Source organism: Procambarus clarkii, chromosome 82 (assembly GCF_040958095.1).
Source record: "Procambarus clarkii isolate CNS0578487 chromosome 82, FALCON_Pclarkii_2.0, whole genome shotgun sequence".
Taxonomy (NCBI): Eukaryota; Metazoa; Arthropoda; class Malacostraca; order Decapoda; family Cambaridae; genus Procambarus; species Procambarus clarkii.
In genome coordinates this window covers 14107334-14133341 of record NC_091231.1, presented here as the reverse complement: position 1 = coordinate 14133341, position 26008 = coordinate 14107334, and the positions used below count along the sequence as shown (strand labels likewise).

The following is a 26008-nucleotide window of genomic DNA, read 5'->3' as shown; positions in this document are numbered from 1 at the left end:
AATCAGAACATCATTATAAAAAACTCAGAACATCATTCAGTGACTCTCGCTTGAGCGAGAGTCACTGAAATTGAAGCCTTTGATGGTGGAGAGAAATTGAACTATTGCCATCATCCTGGTCGTTTTTCTCATTTTATTTCGTTCTTCTTTGAGTTTCGCTGCAATGTGCTTTGATTAATGTAATCATAATTGTTCATGTTATCAGTCTCTTATCGCATCGTATGTCAATCATCAGTTCTCGTGTTTCCCCTCATTTTTCATAATGAGATCAGTTGTGGTGTATTTTCTTCTATTCTGGCTTGTAGGAGGTTGAGCTTCAGCTATTGGGTCCCAGCTCTCCACCTTTAATCAACTGCGGGTTTTGTAATCATTGGTGAGCATACAGTATTATATACATATACATATATATATATATATATATATATATATATATATATATATATATATATATATATATATATATATATGTCGTACCTAATAGCCAGAACGCACTTCTCAGCCTACTATTCAATGCCCGATTTGCCTAATAAGCCAAGTTTTCATGAATTAATGTTTTTTCGTCTACCTAACCTACCTAACCTAACCTAACCTAGCTTTTTTTGGCTACCTAACCTAACCTTACCTATAAATATAGGTTAGGTTAGGTTAGGTAGGGTTGGTTAGGTTCGGTCATATATCTACGTTAATTTTAACTCCAATAAAAAAAAATTGACCTCATACATAGAGAAAAGGGTTGCTTTATCATTTCATAAGAAAAAAACTATAGTAAATATATTAATTCAGGAAAACTTGGCTTATTAGGCAAATCGGGCCTTGAATAGTAGGCTGAGAAGTGAGTTCTGGCTACTAGGTACGACATATATATATATATATATATATATATATATATATATATATATATATATATATATATATATATATATATGTATATATATATATATATACATATATATATATATATATATATATATATATATATATATATATGTCGTACCTAGTAGCCAGAACGCACTTCTCAGCCAACTATGCAAGGCTCGATTTGCCTAATAAGCCAAGTTTTCATGAATTAATGGTTTTTCGACTACCTAACCTACCTAACCTAACCTAACCTAACTTTTTCGGCTTCCTAACCTAACCTAACCTATAAAGATAGGTTAGGTTAGGTTAGGTAGGGTTGGTTTGGTTCGGTCATATATCTACGTTAATTTTTACTCCAATAAAAAAAAATTGACCTCATACATAATGAAATGGGTAGCTTTATCATTTCATAAGAAAAAAAATAGAGAAAATATATTAATTCATGAAAACTTGGCTTATTAGGCAAATCGGGCATTGCATAGTAGGCTGAGAAGTGCGTTCTGGCTACTAGGTACGACATATATATATATATATATATATATATATATATACATAACTTTTAGACACTCACACCCACCAGGGGACTCGAACACTGGCCATCAAGATCGCAGGTACGCACTTGTATCCACTACACTTGTATCCGTGTACAAGCAGGTACAAGTGCGGACCTGCCATCTTGATGGCCAGTGTTCGAGTCCCCTAGTGGGTGTGAGTGTCTAAAAGTTATGTATATATATATATATATATATATATATATACATATTATTTTCTATGTTATATTTGCCACATTTTCTAGGTAAATTATAATTTACAAACAACCAGGAATATCAGGCTCGATTGGCGGGGCGGGACAGTAATGGTTGGGCACGTTTCTATTCACCTAGTATACCTGTTCACCTAGAAGCAAATAGGTACCTAGTAGTTAGTCAACCATCGTTGGAGTTGCATTCCAGGGGAAGTTAGTAGGCCAACCTCAGGGGACTTTAATACAAGCCAAAAGTATATACATACATATACACAGCCTTCCTGTCCCCGACAAAACAAAATAGACTAGGCTCGTCCCAACCAGAGCCCCATTTTCTGTACTGCAAGCGACGGGTAACTGATATATTTTTCTTACAACTTTCGCAAATATAGAAACCGGTGGTGAATAAAGGGATGAATGCCGATCTTAATTAAAACAACCTGGAGAGAGAATCGCTTTCCCAGAATCTAATTCCAAAAGCCGCGTGCTCCCCATTCACGGGCCGGGCTGATAATTCTGTTAAATGAATATAGCGAATTTTCTCTGTTAATTCTTTCTGATTCTGTTGGTATTCGGTGACAATTTTGCTAGCTGAAGTGAGGCATGGAAGCACGATAAGCAATTTCCAGATCCAGAAGCGATATTAATTTGTAATCATGTGTTCAGTTATATCAATGCGAAACTGAACACGAAGCAAAGGATGTTAGGTGGATAAATTTACATTAAGGAAAGTCCTGGGTAAACACTGGTTTGGGAATAGGTTGGCTGGTGTATGGAGACCAATTACCGACTAACATAACAGATGTGGGAGTGCTTGGTTGATTGAGTGGATGTAAATAGACGCTGCTGCCTCGTATGGGGCCATAGACCTTCTGTAGGCCTCCTGAAGTTCTTAAATTTTATATCTTCTCGAAGAGAGTGAACAGTGTCAATAGTTTATAAGACTCAATAGTCATCTAAATGTTTCTAAATCTCTGGGAGTTGGTGCCGCGTGAGAGTTGTTGAGAGAGAGAGAGAGAGAGAGAGAGAGAGAGAGAGAAAGAGAGAGAGAGAGAGAGAGAGAGAGAGAGAGAGAGAGAGAGAGAGAGAGAGAGAGAGAGAGAGAGAGAGAGAGAGAGAGAGAGAGAGAGAGAGAGAGACAGACACAGACAGAGAGAGACAGACAGAGAGACACAGAGAGATATTCTGAGTATGAAATAAACATGTAACATTAATGTGTTTACACCATGCCAGCCAGAGATCCTCTGATCTCCGAGTGAACAATGGTAATCAGACTCGACGCTTGACAGCCCAAGAAAGCAGCTCACAAGCAAGCATCTTCACGTGTCTGTCTCCAAGTTGCTTTACATCCGACGCTGTGGGCGGTGAAGGAGGATTTTTTTCCTCTTTAATATTCCTCAACTCTCAAGTTTACCCGAGATTTTAATAAGCTAATTAAATAAGGGGTCAAGTTTATCCATATTGTCCATTGCATATAATCCTTAGAATCCTTATATAATCCTTATATGTGAAGCATTCAATTTGATATCAGTGAAGAGACTGATATCCTTTTTATTCCAGGATGCTGATGGTATAGGATACGCAACTGTGTCTGCCTCTCCTGTGGCACAAAATTCGCTGGGTAATTTGGGGGTCCAAATGACCTCGCTTAAGGTGATTGAGGTTGGTAATGAAGACCCGTGTAAACTGCCTGTTATGGAGGCGTTTCCAGTCGTAATGACCAAGGGCATAACTGTCTGGCTGTCATTCTTTTAGTTTGGCCTAGTGGCTCTTTGGTTAGTAATTCCGTTTGGTGTGTTTGTCTGTAGAGAAAGATGGGAAACTCTCTCAGTATTTATGTATGTCAAGTCTACCATACACCCCCTTAGTCATACTTTGTGGTCATACTATTTCATTCACTCCTACTCTCAGTGGTCACACTACTCCACACACTCCCACACCTGCATTGCTCAACCTTTCTCCTCCACTAAAAAAAAGTCCCCAAAACTTCACTACCTTCCTTTCCTTCGTATTTTTTAACAATCAATCAATGCCTTTAAAATTCAACTTAATATTACTGTGTGCTAACTTTACCTGTTAACATATTCAATGCCTCAATAGGTTATAAGTGCGTTGCTTGGTCCAAAACTTGACGATTAGGCCAGAAGAGTTGCAAATGGTTCAGAACGAGACCGAAACCTCGATGTTTCGGTCCCGTTCGGAAGTACACTCGTTCTCTCGATTTGTAACTCCGTAAACTTCCTGACCTACTATTGACCTAACCAGAAGGGTACGTACCCAAGCAACCCACCTAACCCATCGAGAGTCGACAACGTAGAGAAACTTTGTGAGCTGATACTTTACGTAGTAGTAGTAGTAGTAGTAGTAGTAGTAGTAGTAGTAGTGGTAGTAATAGTAGGCTGCATTTGAAACGTTGGTTACTATAACGTGAAAAACGCCTCGTATTAATGAATGAATTGCATGAATAATTAATACTTCAGAGTCTGTTTAACAAATTGTTAAATTATCTATCGAAATTTTTGAAGATATTTCCATTAACGAGCTATACAAATACAAATAAAAAATTCAAATTGAATAATGGATACAATTTAATTTTTTAAATAAAAAACTGAAAAAAAGAAACGTATTTAAAATGACCAAATTATAATATACTTCAGAGTTATCAATAATATATTTGTTGTTAATTGGGGAAATAGTTGTAAGTTGTAGGTAAGAGTTGTAGGTTGTAGGTCATAGTTGTAGGTTGAAGGTAAGAGTTGTAGGTTGTAGGTCATAGTTGTAGGTTGTAGGTAAGAGTTGTGGGTTGTAGGTCATAGTTGTAGGTTGTAGGTAAGAGTTGTGGGTTGTAGGTCATAGTTGTAGGTTGTAAGTAAGAGTTGTGGGTTGTAGGTCATAGTTGTAGGTTGTAAGTAAGAGTTGTGGGTTGTAGGTCATAGTTGTAGGTTGTAAGTAAGAGTTGTGGGTTGTAAGTAAGAGTTGTGGGTTGTAAGTAAGAGTTGTGGGTTGTAAGTAAGAGTTGTGGGTTGTAAGTAAGAGTTGTGGGTTGTAAGTAAGAGTTGTGGGTTGTAAGTAAGAGTTGTGGGTTGTAAGTAAGAGTTGGCACCCTCCGGAAACAACAACACAACACACTCCGGACACGACCCTCGGCTGTTTCAATTAAGAGAAACATTTATCTTATATTATTTTACTTTTTGTTCTCGTTACAGCCAGCCGTTACAGTGCGGAAGGTCTGCTGTACCGTTACAGACAGCCGTTATAATGTAGAACCTAGCAGTAAAATAGGTACCTGGGTGTTAGTCAGCTGTCACGGGCTGCTTCCTGGGGGTGGAGGCCTGGTCGAGGACCGGGCCGCAGGGACACTAAAGCCCCAAAATCATCTCAAGAAATCATCTCAAGATAGAAGGTCTGCTGTACCGTTACAGCGCACACTGTAATAGCGTGAATGTAGTTGTTCAACATTGCAGTTTAAACCAACTTTAATTGTCGGTATGATGAGGAAAATGATTCTGATGATTGATGGTGACGATGTTGATGATAGTGATGGTGACGATGGTGACGTTGATGATGCTGAGGATAATAATTATGCTTCTTCCATCCATATCCCTCCCCTCTACACCTCTTTCTGTCTGTCTTTTACTTGGGCGTGATAATGGTCCAACACGGACAGAAAAGTCGTCTTTTCACTATCTTCTGATGTGTGTGATTAAGTCATCTCGTGATAAATGAACACATCAATTATCACAATCCATGGTCAGTATCAATTATTATTATTTAAGTCACCAAGGTACACTTAGATGTCGCAATAAAGTTGCAATTTTTAATAAAGAAATGTTTGACTTTACTCGGGGTATTATCTACCTTGTAGATAATACAAGGTATTATCTACCTTGTAGATAATACAAGGTATTATCTACCTTGTAGATAATACAAGGTATTATCTACCTTGTAGATAATACAAGGTATTATCTACCTTGTAGATAATACAGTTTTGTTTTGTTATTAATCAGTATATATATACACACTTAGAACTCTGATTGGAACTTGAATGGCAAAACCAGACTTAAAAAAACGCTCTAAAAAATGAATTTCTAAAACAATGAAATAACATTTTTCTCCTAAAAATTTTAATGATTCGGTCAATGATGCCTCCAGCATGTTAATTCACAAACAATTAGCTTGACAACTTCTCTCCCTCCAAAATATGCCTATTCCATCGTCACCGCGTAGTCAAGATATGTAGAATCTTGTAGTTATCTTAAGATTGGCATCATCAAGGCTAACTAACTATCCAGAGATTCTGTTGCTATCTCACCTTTAGGCCAGTGGTTAAAGCCTTTAGATTTACGGGATCATTAACCCCCCCACCAACCCACCCCCAACCCCCCAATCCCCCCACTCTCCCCAATCCCACAATTCCTGTAATTATACTCGAGGCGCGAATACAAACCAGGGATGAAATATACCGAGAGTGGTATATTCACTGAAAAGCAGACAATATACTTTCCTGCATATATACACCCGGTTCCATGTTGCGTTGGGTTTTGAGTTGGTTATGAGCTCCAGCTTAATTGATGAGGTAATTAAGAGTTTGTACTTTGTTTAAACTTTCTCACGCTGTTTATGAAGTAAATAATGGATAACTGCGTGTATTCTCGCACTATACACCACTTCTTATATATATATATATATATATATATATATATATATATATATATATATATATATATATATATATATATATATATATATATATATATATATATATATATATGTACACGACGCACTTGCATAAACCACAAGTTATATATAACCTAAGAACTCTTCCTCGTGAAAGGATTCCAACCCTAGAAAGCATGGCAATCTAAGGATCATCCAAGCTTTCCATCCTTTCTAGGGCTCAAATCCTTTCACGATGAAGAGTTCTTTGGTTATATATAAGTTGTGGTTATATGTAACTCACTTGTGGTTACACACACACAGACACTCATACACACACACACACACACTTACACACGGTCACTTACATACATTTACATATATATTACATATATATTACATATATTTACATATATATTACATACGGTTATACACTTAAATGTACGGTCATGATTAGTCGAGTGGTTTAAGTACCGGGTACGCCAGTTGCATAGTGCTCCTGGCTGTCTGGGTTCGAATCCTTCTGGGGTATGAAGTTTCAGAAGGTGGTGGAGGCCAAGACCGTCAGTAGTTTCAAAGCGTTATATGACAAAGAGTGCTGGGAAGACGGGACACCACGAGCGTAGCTCTCATCCTGTAACTACACTTAGGTAATTACACTTAGGTAATTACACACACACACACACACACACACACACACACACACACACACACACACACACACACACACCAGGAAGCAGCCCGTGACAGCTGACTAACTCCCAGGTACCTATTTACTGCCAGGTAACAGGTTGCATCAGGGTGAAAGAAATTATATTATTATTTCTAATAATATAATTATTATTATATTATTAGAAATATACTATTATTTCTCGCCGGCGCCGGGAATCGAACCCGAGACAACAAGATCACGCGTCCAGCGGGCTGTCCAGTCAGCCAGCGGCCCCTGTGTGTGTGTGTGTGTGTGTGTGTGTGTGTGTGTGTGTGTGTGTGTGTGTGTGTGTGTGTGTGTGTGTGTGTGTTTGTGTGTGTTCGAGTCTAAAATATTGTTTGCGAGATTCTTATTGCCTCTGAAATAGTATTATTTTCACAGAGTTACAGAATATACATGAGCAACTCCCTTTGAAAAGCTGCAGCCATAACATTCAGGTATTATTACAGAGCGTGGGACCCATATTTGATGAGGCGTGCATTTCCACCCTTCCAGTATTTATAAATATAGTATTTAGGGGAGGTTTAAATACTGCATGTGACATGTATATATGGATGCAGAGGTCTCTTTTAATATTTGTACCTGTGTGTGTGTTTGTGTACATTTGATGCGATTTTGTCTTATCAGAAAAGCATATGTGTCTATAGGATATGGGTCTAGAGTGGCACATATGAGCCTAGCTTGGTGGTAGTTCATTAGCCCTGTTGAACGTCATTTTTTATGATGCTCTTAATTTCAGTAAAGAAAGTTTGTTTTCTACGTTCCGTTTGATAACGTCAAAATTTTATATGTTTTAAGTGTTAGGATAGGTTCTAATACACACACACACACACACACACACACACACACACACACACACACACACACACACACACACACACACAACACACACACACACACACACACACACACACACACACACACACACACACACACACACACACACACACACACACACACACACACACAACATACACACACACACACACACACACACACACACACACACACACACACACACACACACACACACACACACACACACACACACACACACACAACACGTTCTTGATGAAATGTATGTTCACATATTCATTCACATACAATAGCTTGAAATGCGAGTGATTGTCGAAATCTATAATCTTGAACACTGTTTCATGAATGAATCTCTGTCGTGTGTCGCAGTGAATATGAGCAGCATACTGACTCTCCTTTTTGACAGAATATGAGTATCATTTTCACTCCCCAGTGAGGCAATAAATAAGATCAGCGAGATCCTCACTGCAATAAGATCTAACCATTTATCAGATTAGACAAAACGTTACATAAAAGTTGTCAATATCCCGACAAACAAACAACGAATCAACGTCATTGCTGCAACGATAGAACAAGTTGAAACACCTTCTAACAATTTGCAAAAAAACTTTCTAACGCGTCATGAAGACTTCATAACAAGCTGTAACAACTTTGTCACAAGTTGTAACAAAGAAAAGAAACCATTACGTTGTTTGTGTTTGAATGGTAACAAAGTTACGCTGATAATGTAAACATATTGACCCTAACGAAGGTGGTATTCACTTACACTTAAATGTTTCAGTAAGTTACGAGATCGTAGATCAGACGTCTTAAGATTTAATACCCATCTCAAGTGTGTGCAGGAATACTGGACAGTTTTGTTCGAGAAAACAGAGAAATAATATTTTTTCTTGTATATTTGGAAGAAAAATTAATCTGTTACATGTATTGTTGGAGTGGTAGAGGCCCAGGAAGAGCTCTACGATGATTTCTTTATTATCTAACAAATTTACTGATAAAGAGATTAGTTTCAAACGAACGAATTGATGAAAATACATAGTGCTTAACGGATGAATTGCTGAATAGAAATAGTAGTTAACAAACGAATTGCTGAATAGAAATAGTGGTTAACGAATGAATTGCTGAAGAGAAATAGTAGTTAACGAACAAATTCCTGAAGAGAAATAGTGGTTAACGAACAAATTGCTGAAGAGAAATAGTGGTTAACGAACAAATTGCTGAAGAGAAATAGTGGTTAACGAACAAATTCCTGAAGAGAAATAGTGGTTAACGAACAAATTGCTGAAGAGAAATAGTGGTCAACGAATGAATTGATAAAGAGAAATAGTGGTCAACGAACGAATTGATGGAGATAAATAGTGGTTAACGAACGAACTGATAAAGAGCCATCGTGCTTAACGAAGTGATGAAGAAACGTAGTGCTTAACGAACGAACTGATGAAGAGACATAGTCACTAACGAACAAGAAGAAAGGCCGTCATTTAAGTCAACCTATTTAATGAGCGTTTATTAAAACTTGCATTAGCTAGAGGCGCAGTGAAATTATTATTAATAATAAAAATATGTATCTATAGAGTAATTAATATTTTTTTATATAGGTTTCCATTTACCTGTGAACCCACGTATATGTAACACCGTCAGTGACAATCACATAATCACAATCCTTGGTCTTGTAGTGTTCCTTGGTCCTGTAATGCTCCTGTACAATCTTCTGGGCTTGTCATCTTCTTATGTGGTATCGCATTTGCAGGCAAATCGGAAGCATATTTTCCATTAGCCTGCCAACCAAATACACAGTGAAGTCCAGTGAACACAATCATACTCTTATCCCTACCAACATCCTCTTTAACATCACTTTCGATAAAAGTGTTGTTGACCAAAACACACACTAGAAATTGAAGAGACGACGACGATTCGATCGAATGGTCCAGGACGGACCGAAACGTTGTCGTTTCTTACAATTTCTAGTGTTTGGTTTGGTCAGCATTTCTCAGCCACGTTATTGTGACTTTTCATCAGCATGTGGGTGTATGCTCCAGGTTCAGCATCTTGTCCAGTGCAGCATTACATCTTCCTAGAGATATAGAGTTAAATGGTGCTCATCGGTCGAGAGAAATAGTTTTGAGACAAGTACTTTTGTTTTCAAACAAGATGGACATGAAATCAAATTTTTTGAACTGAAAATAGTTTGCTGTTGGATACATTCTTTACGTTTCCTGCATAGTCCTCATCTACCCCCCCCCCCGTCAGAGTGAAGCATCGCGAAACACAGCAGACACATAAGCGTGACTACAAGCAGAACACAAGCAGGAGTCTGCTTCTGCTCATCTCCCGGACCAAAGGGCACACAGTCTCGCAGAGAGAAAAGTATGGAGAGTAGTGCAATGCAAGTTGGGGTCGTAAAGTAGGAATACAATGGGCACTCGGGCACCGCATAACGACCAGTGCCAGCTCTCTCAGGCACCATTTTGGCACTGTTTCTCATCTACGTGAGGGGGAGGAAAAGGAGGAGTAGGAGAAAGAGGAGGAGGAGGAGGAGGAGGAAGAGGAGTCTTGACCCCTTCTCCAGCTTACTGTTAAGCCGTCTTCATGCGAGGATGAAAACTTCACCTCTGATGCAAACTCCTGGATGTCCTTAGTCTGTATTTTTGCTGAGGACACCTGTCCTAGCTGAACCCCCAGGTAAACATCTGTCCTAGCTGATCCCCCCAGCTAAACACCTGCCCTAGCTGATCTCCCAGCTAAACACCTATCCTTGCTGAACCCCTCAGCTAAACACCTGTCCTAGCTGATCCCCCAGGTAAGCAACTGTCCTACCTGAACCCCCAGCTAAACACCTATCCCAGCTAAAATCCCAGCTGAACATCTTAAAAGTACTCCCCACAAAAGGAAATAAATTCACGAACACACACACACACGCGCGCGTGTGAATCCAACGCAAAACAAACATGCAGAGTAATGTTTTCTGCACTCAAAACACACACACACACACACACACAACAGCGATCACCCAAACAACCAAGAATCTACCCAAACAAAAATTAGATCAAAATGGCACAAATTATCAAGAAGCTGGAAAGAGGATCTAAAGGTTTCGGCCCAGTACGGCTGCCAGGTAGAGAGATGCCGGTACTTCATAACCTTTACCTCATAGTAGTTTTTGTGTCTGTCAATAGTCGTTCAAAACCTATTTATCTTAGCAATTGAAGGAGAAAAAAATGGTGTAAATTTAGATATATATATATTTTGAAGACTGTTGAAAATTTTGTCTCTCTTGAAGTCTTTTCTGGAAATCTCCGGAGTCTGAGATTTTCTTGATTCCTTTCAGACGTTTTGTGTCAGCATTGTCGTTGTTGGTGCTGGAGGTCAGGCCCGAAATACCTCAGCAATTTACTCTCGCTGCTGCTGAGGAAGTGCTGAGTCGCTGGGTGGTGGAGAATTGCGATGGTGGTTGTGGTTGGCCAGCTGTGTGTTGGTGTAGTGGTGATGGTTGTGGTTGTGGTGGTGGTTGGCCAGCTGTGTGTTAGTGTAGTGGTGATGGTTGTGGTTGTGGTGGTGGTAGGTCAGCTGTGTGTTAGTGTAGTGGTGATGGTTGTGGTTGTGGTTGTAGTGGTGGTAGGTCAGCTGTGTGTTAGTGTAGTGGTGATGGTTGTGGTTGTGGTGGTGGTAGGCCAGCTGTGTGTTGGTGTAGTGGTGATGGTTGTGGTTGTAGTGGTGGTAGGTCAGCTGTGTGTTAGTGTAGTGGTGATGGTGGTGGTTGTAGTGGTGGTAGGTCAGCTGTGTGTTAGTGTAGTGGTGATGGTGGTGGTTGTAGTGGTGGTAGGTCAGCTGTGTGTTAGTGTAGTGGTGATGGTGGTGGTTGTAGTGGTGGTAGGCCAGCTGTGTGTTAGTGTAGTGGTGTTGGTGGTGGTTGTAGTGGTGGTAGGCCAGCTGTGTGTTAGTGTAGTGGTGATGGTGGTGGTTGTAGTGGTGGTAGGTCAGCTGTGTGTTGGTGTAGTGGTGATGGTTGTGGTTGTGGTGGTGGTAGGTCAGCTGTGTGTTAGTGTAGTGGTGTTGGTGGTGGTTGTAGTGGTGGTAGGTCAGCTATGTGTTAGTGTAGTGGTGATGGTTGTGGTTGTGGTTGTAGTGGTGGTAGGTCAGCTGTGTGTTAGTGTAGTGGTGATGGTTGTGGTTGTGGTGGTGGTAGGCCAGCTGTGTGTTAATGTGTGGTCATTACCTGTCAGGACTAAATATCAGTGTTTACGCGAAAGTGAATTTCACTGGCACTCTATTTCGTAATAATTTAAGTATTCTGAAGATCGAATATTTTGCCGAATCTGGCCTTAGAGTTGCAGATGGAGGTGACTTCCTCATCTTCTTCCTTCGCTGCATTTCAGTTGCTGACTACCCAGTACAAGTATTTGAGTGTTTACGAGTATTTTCTTATATTCCTTAGGCTAATTTGTGTTTCCAGCTTTCACCTGTGTTCTCTTGTCCTACTTTCTCTCAATTTGAAGAGGCTGTCCTTGTCCACCTTGTCTATTCCCCTTAATATCTTATATATCTGTTCAGTGATAATATCTCTGTTGATTCAATCCTCTATGGCTGTGATATTTACTTCCATTAGCCTATTCTCACAGTTTAACCCTCTTAGTTCTGGTACCAATCGTGTTACAAACTTGTTTACCTTTTCAGTTTTTGGATTTATACTTCACAAGGTGAGGATTCCATGCCGGTAGTGCATATTCCAGTATTAGTGAAATGGTATATTGAGTGCTTTCAAGGAGTACTGATTTAAGTTTCTAAATGATATTCTTATGTTTGCCAGTACTCTCATATGCTGCTGATGTTACCCTGTTGACGTGCGCCACTGGTGCTAGTTGGAATTATATCAACACCCAAGTCATTATTTCTTTCAGATTCCTGTGATTGTCTTCCCTTTAAGAATGTATGCTAACAGTTACGCTCCTTTTGAAATGACAACAGCAAAATATATCATTTGCTGTTTTGAGTTCTAAGCAGAATGTATCCTTCTCGCCTTTAGAACGTCTTACAAGGACTAACTCTTGGGTACCGAGATGAGAGAGAGAGAGAGAGAGAGAGAGAGAGAGAGAGAGAGAGAGAGAGAGAGAGAGAGAGAGAGAGAGAGAGAGAGAGAGAGAGAGAGAGAGAGAGAGAGAAGGCACGTGAAATTCCCATGTGATGTATGTAAAGCAAGAAAATTGAAGCATACGTTCACCAGGAGGTCTTCTTCCTGCCCCAGAAGAAACTCGAGCGTCTTCATAGAAAGTATACACACTTCCGGCTTCCTGTTTCCGTAGAGACCGGAGGCCCTCGAGTAAATTCAGGTAACTATAGACTGTCTTTCTGTCCGTTTATATTTACTATTTACCTAATTGACAGTTATGTAAGTGAATAATTAACTGCTCAGTTTCATCTTTCGAACTTCAGTGTTCTGAAGCCTTCCTCTTCGAAGCAAATTATGCAATTATATATGATGGGTTTTGCTTCAGTATCTTCTTAATTATTATTATTATTAATTGTTGTATCTCATGGATTATAATCAATAATTTCCCATTATACATTAGGGTTATTACCGTCATACTTGAGTAAACTTGGAATTCTACTAATTCTTAGCCTTTTAAATAGCTTTCATAAGGGGGATTAAGTTAACCAAAGATGTCAAGAATTCTACCTTCATCTGAGAAGTCATCCATCACCACCTTAATTTCCTTCGAAAATTTTCATCCCATTAATCTCTTTCCAGAAATTAAAAGTTTTCCTTCAGACATTTTTCGAACCATGAAATTTAATAAGGCTTTTAATGTGAATCTGAATTTTTTTAGTTTTCGAGATTTGTGTCTCTCTCCCCCTTCTCTCTGTCTGTCTCTCTCTGTCTCTCTGTCTCTCTGTCTGTCTGTCTCTCTCTCTCTCTCTCTCTCTCTCTCTCTCTCTCTGTCAGTGGCCAGCTTGAAGAAACAAGTTCTAAGCTTTCTTAAAGGATTCAAACTTCCTCGTGAAGATGCTGCAACAAGTTCTGGAATTCGCTGTAAAAATAAACTCCAGAAGAACTCCAGAAGAGTGTAAGTGAAGCTTGAGAATTGTTTACCGTGTTGAGCGATGTTATTGGTTGGTTTGTTTACTCAAGAATGCTAACGGATCTCTCTCTTCCTTCTACCTTATTCCACTTGTGCTCTCTGTCTCTCTCTCTTGCTTCTCCATTCTCTTTTGAATTTTCTGTCTATCTGGTTCCTTGCGTTTCGTACGCTTCCACACTCTCTCCCTTGACCTTTGTATCTCCCTTGCTGCATGTATATTCCTAACTTCGAGCGTCTCTGTTGCTCCCTCTGACTAAATTGGGTCCTATATCCCCCCTTGCTTTATATATTCCTCCTGCTTGTCCCCTCCTTTACACCCAGTACACACCATGTTTCATCTTCCTTTCTAGCTTGCTTTCTCTCTATTGCTCTTTTATCTCTCTTTCCATTCATCTCCCTTCTTATCTCTCATTTTTCTGTTGTTCTCTCTCTCTCTCTCTCTCTCTCTCTCTCTCTCTCTCTCTCTCTCTCTCTCTCTCTCTCTCTCTCTCTCTCTCTCTCTCTCTCTCTCTCTCTCTCCATTCAGCAGGCAGTATTGCTAGATTAGGTGGACATTATGACTGGGCGTAACGGCCAGTCATCACGGCAGGATATTATGACCAGACATAACAACTGGACATTGCAACGGGACACTGCAATGGGACATTGGAGCTCGCAACACAGTAGTGCAGAGACTCGGGGTAAGACACACTAAGCCATCATAACATTGTATCTTGCGTCCTGGGAGATGAGAGCACTGATATAGTAGACTATTGTATCTAGCATGAGGATAATGGTGGGGGGTGAGGTAGTGGGGGTTAGGGAGATTGTGGGGGTGGGTGAGGGAGTGGTAGGGAGAGTGGAGGGATGGTGGTGATGGGGTTGTAGTGATGGTGGCGGTGGATGGTGACCAAGGGGTGGTGGTAGTGGTGGTAGTGGTGTTGGTGGCCGGATAGTGGAGACCATGAGCCGGCTGCCTTCTGGAGACGGACAGGAGCTGGCGGATTGATGGGAATGGCTTGCTTCCAACGACTCCCAATCTCTCCAACCTGTGCCAATACTTCACTGCCTTTCTCAACCATCCACCATTTTAAATACAAATTCTTTTGCGTATTTCACCTACATTTTCCTCAATCCCTACTCAAATTGGTCACGTTTGAATAAGGTATTCATATGCAGACGAGGAGTCACAATAACGTGGCTGAAATAGATTGACCAAACCACAATCGACTTGAGAATGGTCCAGGACGGACCGAAACGTCGTCGTCCCTTCATTTTCCAGTGTGTGGTTTGGTAAACAATTAACGTATTGATTAAATCATCTTGTATTTTTTAAGCACAGTGAACAACCGGTTGAACTATGTCTCCTCTCGTTAAGACAAATACCAACATCGTAGAATGACCTCCTGACCATTGTTGATTAGCACCAACGGTAGGGCCAGTCCCTCTAAATGACGTACGACCAATTCTTCTGGTGTTAACAGGTTTGATTCGACTTGAGAATGGTCCAGGACGAGCTGAAACGTCGTCGTCCCTTCACCTTCAAGTGTGTGGTCTGGTCAAACTACTTCAGCCACGTCATTGTGACTCGTCGCCTGCACAGGCTTGATGCCATCGTGTGGAGAATGCAGTGCGTTGTAATACACGTTGCTCTTCCAGATTCAAGCTAACTTGTCGGTGAATTTCAGAAGCGACTAACGAAACAAGCAGTCAATAGTGTCTCACATTGATTAGCATAGCAGTAGTAACTTCCTGTCAGGCTAGTGTCACGAGGGATAGTACTGCCTCACTCTAGTGTCAGGAGGGATAGTACTGCCTCACTCTAGTGTCACGAGGGATGGTACTGCCTCACTCTAGTGTCAGGAGGGATAGTACTGCCTCACTCTAGTGTCAGGAGGGATGGTACTGCCTCACTCTAGTGTCAGGAGGGATGGTACTGCCTCACTCTAGTGTCAGGAGGGATGGTACTGCCTCACTCTAGTGTCACGAGGGTTAGTACTGCCTCTCTCTAGTGTCACGAGGGATAGTACTGCCTCACTCTAGTGTCAGGAGGGATAGTACTGCCTCACGCTAGTGTCAGGAGGGATAGTGCTGCCTCACTCTAGTGTCAGGAGGGATAGTGCTGCCTCACTCTAGTGTCACGAGGGATGGTACTGCCTCACTCTAGTGTCAGGAGGGATAGTACTGCCTCACGCTAGTGTCAGGAGGGATGGTACTGCCTCACTCTAGTGTCAGGAGGGATGGTACTGCCTCACTCTAGTGTCAGGAGGGATAGTACTGCCTCACTCTAGTGTCAGGAGGGATAGTACTGCCTCACGCTAGTGTCAGGAGGGATAGTACTGCCTCACGCTAGTGTCAGGAGGGATGGTACTGCCTCACTCTTGTGTCAGGAGGGATAGTACTGCCTCACTCTAGTGTCAGGAGGGATGGTACTGCCTCACTCTTGTGTCAGGAGGGATGGTACTGCCTCACTCTTGTGTCAGGAGGGATAGTACTGCCTCACGCTAGTGTCAGGAGGGATGGTACTGCCTCACTCTTGTGTCAGGAGGGATGGTACTGCCTCACTCTTGTGTCAGGAGGGATGGTACTGCCTCACTCTAGTGTCAGGAGGGATAGTACTGCCTCACTCTAGTGTCAGGAGGGATAGTACTGCCTCACTCTAGTGTCAGAGGAGGGATAGTACTGCCTCACTCTAGTGTCAGGAGGGATAGTACTGCCTCACTCTAGTGTCAGGAGGGATAGTACTGCCTCACTCTAGTGTCAGGAGGGATAGTACTGCCTCACTCTAGTGTCAGGAGGGATAGTACTGCCTCACTCTAGTGTCAAAGGAGGGATAGTACTGCCTCACTCTAGTGTCAGGAGGGATAGTACCGCCTCACTCTAGTGTCAGAGGAGGGATAGTACTGCCTCACTCTAGTGTCAGGAGGGATAGTACTGCCTCACTCTGGTGTCAGGAGGGATAATACTGCCTCACTCTGGTGTCAGGAGGGATAATACTGCCTCACTCTAGTGTCAGGAGGGATAGTACCGCCTCACTCTAGTGTCAGAGGAGGGATAGTACTGCCTCACTCTAGTGTCAGGAGGGATAGTACTGACTCACTCTGGTGTCAGGAGGGATAATACTGCCTCACTCTGGTGTCAGGAGGGATAGTATTGCCTCACTCTTGTGCCAGAGGAAGTGAGGACAATACCTCACGCTAGTGCTAGTGAAGGGGGACACTTACAGTAGTACTAGTAGGAGGAAAGTACTACGCCGAGATAGTCTAGGCAAAAATAGGACAGAGGAGCAATACAGTCATTAAATACAGACACTTCTTTACAAAAATAGTTACTTTCATCACTTGGACTGGTCGCTGGAGCGGAGGTCCCGTTTCATGCGAAGTCGGCCCTCTATCCCAGACGATCCAGGTGCAATGGCGCACCTGGAATGCAATGGTGCATTCCTTTCCACCTAGATCCTATCCTATCTATCTATCCTTGATCCTTGTTCTAATATCCCTTCCAAGTGCTATATAGTCGTAGTGGTTTAGTACATTCTCCTCACAGTTACCTTCCCTACAAAACCACTTGAAGATTTATTGAAAATCACTTTTAATAAATGTTTGATCAAAAATACTTTAAAACCACACTTATAAACTTGATGCGTTTCATACGCCGACGGGCTCATATTCGTTGTATAATTGTGTATGCTAAGCTGATTTTTAAGCTTTCAGGACTGAAGGATGGTAAGCTGTACAGGATGATTATGATAAGCTTTGCATCTTAAATTATTCTGATGGATTCATTTATACAGCAAATGGAAAATGTAGCTTTAAGCAACTAAATTCTCCCCCGCATTGTGTGCTGGTCTGCTGCATAAGTCAATGGCTGTATTTGTTAAATGCTGCCTGAATCCTACATGCATTTCAAGTTGACTGTTAAGGTTGGCAAGTAGCTGTCCGAGGACCTGGCCGAGAAATAAACTATTTGCTTATAGTTTATTCACAAGAATGTTGTAAGAATATCCCTCTGTTTCCATACCTTTGCCTCACTACAGAGTTCCTCAAAATCTCCTGAACGACATGATTTCACATGGTAGGTGACAATGTCGAACGAGATCGAACTAATCAACTTTCACAGTACTATTGTCAATATGAAACATAACTGCTGTGTTCCACACCTCCTTTCTATGCTTCCTGCACTCCATCTGCCCACTTCGGCTATAGCCGGTAGGGTAACGGTCTCTTCTTGCAGGTCGGAGTTCAATTCCCCGATTGTCTAAGTGGTAAAGGGGGCCGTTCCTTCGTCTTATCACAGCATATTCTTCCATATAGACAATTAGCTTAGAGCTGTCTTGATAATTTCCTTACCTCACCTCCCTCTCTTTCTCCTACTCCTTTCTCCAATTTTGGGGAGAAACTCTAACTCTCTAACGCTACTAACTCTCCCAAATGCATCACCGCCCGTCTCTCAATCCAACTCCTTGATATTTTTGCTCGTGAAAAAGAGCCTCTTATCGATTGTTTCACAGCCAAGAGCCTCGAACTGTGACATGCCCATTACCTGCAGTCTCCAGCAGTGATATCCCTCTCATCTGCAGCCTCTAACAGTGACCCAACCCGTCACTTGCAACCTCTAGCAGTGACATACGCGTCGCCTATAGCACCAAACAGTGATATACCCGTCACTTCCAGCCCCCAGCAGGGATATATCCGTCACCTGAAACCTCCAACAGTGAAATACCCAAGATATGCAACCTCCTACAGTGACGCAACCTCCTACAGTGACATATACCAACCTCTAGCACTGACGCCTTCACTTGCAACCACCGTAACAAGCACACGCCCTCGACCTCCTCCTCCTCAGAGAGTTCAATACATCTCGCAAGGAACAATTTTATAGTCCTCTCAGGTCTGAAATGGCGACCTCTTCCACATACTCCCCTCCCCCTCCCTCACACTTTATCGCCTCCTTATGGCTGCTCTTCATTCCTCTCCTTGTTGCTATTTGTGTGCGTCTTCTATCCCACCTTCCACCCGGCCAGCGCTTGCTGGGTGCAAGCTTCATACTTTATATTGATTACATCGTCCCGGAGAGAACCACAACGACCTCCCCGACGACACGTCGCACCCTGGGAATATCGCCACCTTCTCGCGATTCTTTTCTCATGACTGGTCCCACGACCACTGAGAATGAGAAGCAAAATTCCAAAGTGAGTTTACCCTTGGCGCATGACATTGATTTTCGAAAAGATGGTAGGTTACTGTGTATATATATATATATATATATATATATATATATATATATATATATATATATATATATATATATATATATATATATATATATATATAACCAGATAGGAAGGGAGGGATGAAGATGGAACAGATGGAAGGTTCTCATAGTGGAGCCTAGTAGGTCCCAAAAAGGAAATAAGGGATTTAAGAAGAAGGACGAGAGAGATGGAAGGGAAGCAAACGTACAAGGATAACTATACGAAGAAATTACTGTCGTGTGAGTGGGAGAGAAAGAGAGAGAGAGAGAGAGAGAGAGAGAGAGAGAGAGAGAGAGAGAGAGAGAGAGAGAGAGAGAGAGAGAGAGAGAGAGAGAGAGAGAGAGAGAGGAGAGAACATGTTTCAGATGAGTTGAGGTAATATAACAGCTATTGTCGCAGTTTCACTAGATACGTTATTTGACAGTCCTTTGAACCCTAGTCTTAGTTTAAAGGAGAGCGAGAGAAAGAGAAACAAAGACAGATAGCTAGAGAAACAAAGAGATACAATCTGACAGAGAAACTAACAGATAAACAGATTGCAAGACACACATAGAGACGAAGAGAGACAGAAAAATCAAAAGAGACAGCAATACAGGTAGACTAACACATGCTGACAGACAGACAGACAGACAGACAGACAGACAGACAGACAGACAGACAGCCAGACAGACAAGGGCTGCATCCTGGGGATGTGTGTGTGTTAGAGAGAAATGTGCAGTAAATATTACAGAGAAAAAAATCACTTCATGTAAGGATTTACAACCCTCTCTCTCTCTCTCTCTCTCTCTCTCTCTCTCTCTCTCTCTCTCTCTCTCTCTCTCTCTCTCTCTCTCTCTCTCTCTCTCTCTCCCTCTCTCTCTCTCTCTCTCTCTCCTCTAACCTGTACAACATTATAATATTAAATTCAGATGACATTGTTCTTAATATTCCCAGAAAAAGAAACGAATAACAGAATTACAATTAATTACAATTAATCATCGAGTGCTTTGCCAAACAATTAATGGCTTGATTATACTGCGTCCTTGTCTGTTTATGTTTATTAATTACATATGTAATCCAAGAAATAATTACATATTCGATAACGTGAGAGAGATTAATGTTGAAGATGATAATGTTCATTGTAGTGATAATGATGACTGTGAAGAAGATGGTGACGATGATGTATTGCATTGAACTAATATGTTCACCTACTGCAACATTCTCCCTGCAATGCAAGGCTGAGAGCACTGTGGTTCGGTGTCAGGTATAAGGCCTGTCATCCCCTGGAGGGTAATTTAGGTTAGTTTACTGACCAGCCAGTAAGTAAACTCTAGCTCTGAACGTACTCTCAGATTGAAGTAAACTTTAAGTGTAAACACAGCTAGAAGTAGTGGTATACCTCTCTGTGTATGCCGTGGCAAAATACTAATACTAATAATAATAATATTTCTTAACATATATATTAAAAAAATCAAATTGCCTTTGACATTCTCATATGTGATACGGTAAAATAAACTAATTAATAACATAAGTTGATATAGTTTTATCAATTTCCTAAACTAAGCAACAAACGCGGTTAGATCCCAGAGTTAAAATTATTTGAAATATTACACAAAGAAAAATCATAAATAATTATCTGTTATCTTCACTATGAACGAAAAAAATAACTATTTTTGTGCAAAAATGTTTGCATGAAGGACAGACAGACAGACTCATCCCTGGCTCATCCCCCACGTGCAGTGGTATGACAGCTAAACGGATTGAATGATTGATTAGAAATGAATTTCTCGGGAATCGCCAAAAATCGACGTCACATTACGAATGCAATGATTGATGTTAGTTCCCCATGAAGCGTACTGTGCCATTCCTCGCAGTACTGTGCTATTCTGGGTCAGGTCCTTGAAGCTTTGTGCTTTTATAATTCTGACCAACGCAAGACTGTTGTTATATTGATTCTTGTCCATGGGACACCTTGCAATATTGATAGGCCCACGCAACATTGTGCAACACAGTTTATATATATATATATATATATATATATATATATATATATATATATATATATATATATATATATATATATATATATATATATATATATCACGAAAATAAACACGTGATTAAGAATGTGACAATGTCAGACCACAGAGGAAAATGAAACAGGAGTTTCCTTAACTACTTTCGTATATTAAATACATCTTCAGAAGGAATCATTCCTTCTGAAGATGTATTTAATATACGAAAGTACTTAAGGAAACTCCTGTTTCATTTTCCTCCGTGGTCTGACATTGCCATATATATATATATATATATATATATATATATATATATATATATACAACTGGAATGAGTACTCTTGGAATGTCTTAATTGTATTTTGGTTTCACTCTTATTTGTATGTCTATTGCATTAAGCATTAAGCACCGATGTCTGCAAAATAAAAATAAAAAATCGAAGTATAATACTTTACCTGTAATTTGTTGAAATAGTGGACTGGTAGTTATTGGGAGGCGGGGGCTAGGGGTTAGAGGGGAGCCTGGGGATAGTAGGGAGGAATGGGGCGGTAGGGATAGGGGAGGGGGGAACCAAGGGATGTCAGGCGAGCATGCGAGGCCAAAAACATCAACGAGAGAGAGACAGAGATAGACAGAGAGAGAGAGAACGAGAGAACTAAAGCGACAGTTTATTTACGACGGTGCTGGGCAAGACGGCCAGACTCTTCCCTGTCCATCATACTTGGTGATCTAGAGCAGTGATCGGCGCCCCCTGGCCTTGCACCAGCTGACCTCCCCTGGCCGCCACCCCTCAACCTCCACAGGGACCTCAGGGGGGCCCACGCCTCGCTCCAGCGCTAATAATGGCCACACGATCCTTCCCTCTTGAAGATTGATGACTGTGGGAACTGAAGATGTAAACAATGTAGCCGGTGCTTGCCTCAGTGTTTGCCTCCACACACACACCAACTGTTGCTTGGGGGAGGAGGTGTTTGCTATTGCAAGGGTTTGGGGCCGGTGCTCTGACCCACACACATCAGCTGGTGCTTGTAGCGGTGTTTTCTATTGCAGGGGGGGGGGGCTTGGGGCTGTGTTTGTTATTGCTTAGGTTTGGAGCAGTGGTTGCACAGCTCAGCAGCTGGTGCTCTGCACGATGCTTGCCAGCTGGTGTTTGGGAGGGTGTTTGCCTCCCAAGATAGCTTGTTTCTTGGCCCACCCTTAGTACATTATGTCACATCTGGCTGTCTACAAATTATCTTTCTTTTTCCGTCTTTTCATCCAATATCTTCTTCGCTTGTCTTCATCCTTTTCTATTTGATCCCTAATCTCAATTTTTTTTCCACGTCATCCCCATCTCTTTCTCTACTATAGTCTATCTGTTTTTCTTCCACCTCATTCACCTTTTATCTGTTCCATCTCTCATGTGCCTCTCTTTCTCGCCCTTGGCTCCTTATAAATTGCCTGAGCGTTTATTTATATTATCTCCGATAATGTCAGGCAAGGTCCGCAGAGAATATTGGCCAGGCTGCGTCTTGTGCGAATATTGGCAGTGTTGTGTCCTGTGTGGGAGGTAGACAGTGGGAGAGAGAGGTAGAGAGCGGGAGGTTGAGACAGTGAGAGAATGGAAGGTATAAAGATAGAGGAAAGAGAGGAATGAGGTGATGGAGACAGACAATAATATATACAGCAAATTTTTTACATGTCCTAACGGCACCAGCCACAGATTTTCAATGTATGGTCACAGTGTGTCTTCCATGGAAGCAAGGACTGAAAACCCCCACCAACACACACATGCTGACGAAGATCATGTATTCCAGTCACAAGGTAATATCTGATGGGCGAATCCAAACCCAAAAATCCACCTTCAAAAATCAGCCTGTCGCGGGTTTCATATTTTACTGAAAAATATCGGAGATCGTCAGCAGACGGAGAGGCGATATGGCACTTCGTCTGCGCCTCCGGCAAATTTGATGCGGCATCTTCTCGTGGCGACTCTCTGAGGGACATCCCAATATTCTGCTTCCGCAAGTTTGTTTACATTCTTCGGCGTTCACTTCAACGAAATAGGAACGAGGTGTCGCTGGCGTGATGCAGATGCTGACATCGGGAGATACCCCAGAAGACTCCAGGTGCCAGATATACAAGGCAATGGCTGATGTCTTGGAAAAGGTTCCAGGAATCGCGAAGAAAAAGATTCAGTGGTTGATGTGGCAAGTTGCCCTGGAGTCTCTGGCATGGAAGGTGGTGGAGGAGGATCAGGCAGTCTGCCAGTCCATCAGTCTGCCAGTCCATCAGTCTGCCACTCCAACAGTCAGCCAGTCCACCAGTCTGCCACTCCAACAGTCAGCCAGTCCATCAGTCTGCCACTCCAACAGTCAGCCAGTCCATCAGTCAGCCACTCCAACAGTCAGCCAGTTCATCAGTCTGCCAGTCCACCAGTCGGCCAGTCCATCAGTCTGCCACTCCAACAGTCAGCCAGTCCATCAGTCGGCCAGTCCATCAGTCTGCCAGTCCATCAGTCAGCCAGTCCATCAGTCAGCCAGTCCATCAGTCTGCCACTCCAACAGTCAGCCAATCCATCAGTCTGCCAGTCCATCAGTCAGGGAGTCCATCAGTCTGCCACTCCAACAGGCAGCCACTCCAACAGTCAGCCAGTCCATCAGTCTGCCAGTCCATCAGTCTGCCAGTCGAACAATCAGCCAGTCCATCAGTCAGCCAGTCATCAGTCAGCCAGTCCATCAGTCAGCCAGTCCGCCAGTCAGCCAGTCCATCAGTCAGCCAGTCCATCAGTCTACCAGTCCATCAGTCTGCCAGTCCGCCAGTATATCGATCAGTATTACCTACCAACACAGTTCTTGGGAGACGGGTGCAGCTCCATAACACACTACAACCTTGTTGTATCATAAATATATCGGATCTATTATAACACAGTTGCCCTCACAGCGCTGGATGAGGAACAGCCTCGTGCCTGGCTTATGGCCAGAATTATATTATTCAATGTCGAGACGAGCGCCTGCGTGGCAGCCAACAGTGATGCCAACTTTCCCGCCGCCAAAATCCTTGTCAACATATAGTGCGCATGCGTGTTAGTGAACAATGTTGCCAACTGTCACCTTTGTGACACTTTCTCTATAGCCAAGGTATCCTCTGATATTCTTTTTTTTTTACGGGTCAACCTGCACAATTTGCAGAGTTGAAGTTGAGAAACCATGCAGGATTTTGTTATTAACATTACACTTTAAGAGGAGTTTTATTAACCACGTATAATCAACTACCATTTGCTCTGTCCCATCATTAATAAATGTTTACATATATCCAGGTTGAGGAAACTAGGTATAACTAACTTTTTAACTGACAAACACATTCAGAGCCACATATGTGCGCTCTAGAACTGTGTCCATGGTAGGCCATAAGCGTTTTAACTCCTTACACTCAGCCTTTACAAGTTATCAGCACTGGCGTGCTTCGAATAGCCAATGAGAAGAGCGAAGGAAGCGTTATAACTCTAAGAGCTCTTGTGTTTCCTGTTCCCACTTTTTTAATATCACGAGGAATTGTCGAACTATTCCTTGTGTGTTTTGTGAGAAAATGGGAGAATCTAAGAATCATAACATAAATGAACACATTCGTATATTATATATATATATATATATATATATATATATATATATATATATATATATATATATATATATATATATATATATATATATATATATATATATATATATATATATATATATATATACTTTCCCTGAGCAGAAAGTGCATTGCAAATATCATACTTAAATGAACTTGTAAGAGTTTTAATTAACATCGATTTTTAAGCTGGGATTGGCGCAGGTGGGAGAGCAAGGTACAATAGACATTAAATATCTGACATGACATGATATGAATAAAAAATAAGTTACCTGGCCAGTGGTGTCTCGATCTGGCTGAGATGACGTTATGTCGTAAAGCAATACCACCAGAATCATACCTTCCAAAGCTTACACCTCATCACGTAGGTTAAGCTGGTTTACCACAACCACGCTCCTGATAACAGCATATATTTCCCTGTGATGTAACAGCTTTAATAAGCAGCTGCCGAAAATAGCAACTAATTAGCCAGCATTCCTGATAACATAACGGAGGCCGCAGCTTCCTCTCTTCGAAAATGGGTGCAGCTGGCCGATGTGGTGTACAATATTGGTACACAGCTGGATGTACACAAGTGTGGTACTCATTGACTGGTTTTGACAACACGGTCTACACGGCTTGGTTTACAATGAATAATTACCTGGAAGTGTTCTACTAACATTATAATACACTGACCAAGACGTTGTCCCTTAAGATCTATTCGCTGCTGTATGATCACGTCACGATACTAAGAGTCCTGTCAATACTGGAGCTCTGCCGGAATTGGATACCAGGGGCCATATTCACGAAAGCACTTACGCAAGCACTTACGAACGTGTACATCTTTCCTCAATCTTTGACGGCTTTGGTTACATTTATTAAACAGTTTACAAGCATGAATCTTCCCATTCAACTGTTGTTATTGTTATAAACAGCCTCCTGGTGCTTCCGAGCTCATTAACTGTTTAATAATTGGAAACTAAGCCGTCAAAGATTGACAAAAGATGTACAGGTTCGTAAGTGTTTGCGTAAGTGCTTTCGTGAATCTGGCCCCTGAATCTTGGTAATATGTTTATCCACTGAAGTGTTCTTAACATCCTTTTAATCCACACAAAATTTGCCAGTCCTAGTTAAGTGAATGCACGAAATATACAACAAACTCTCTGATAGTATAGTTTAGTATAGCTACACTAATATGGACGTACCAAATTACGTTAAAAATAAATTAACTATGTTAGGTTGATAGCTTTAGTGTCTCCTCGGCACATATACTCGCGTTTTGGGGATAAATCTCTCTAGATAATGATCATTAACCTGATA

General features: G+C 41.5%; 1 protein-coding gene across 1 annotated transcript; it reads left to right on the top strand.

Annotated features, from left to right (window-relative positions):
- Nucleotides 1–23158: 23158 nt before the first annotated feature.
- On the top strand, nucleotides 23159–23950 carry LOC123764238 (fap1 adhesin-like). Its single transcript, XM_045751774.2, has one exon. It carries the CDS (start codon nucleotides 23159–23161, stop codon nucleotides 23948–23950), a length of 792 nt encoding a protein of 263 aa, XP_045607730.2.
- Nucleotides 23951–26008: the final 2058 nt, after the last annotated feature.

What these genes read in the sequence shown, in the direction of transcription:
- LOC123764238 (XM_045751774.2), top strand. Translation starts at nt 23,159, where the DNA reads ATGCAGATGCTGACATCGGGAGATACCCCAGAAGACTCCAGGTGCCAG.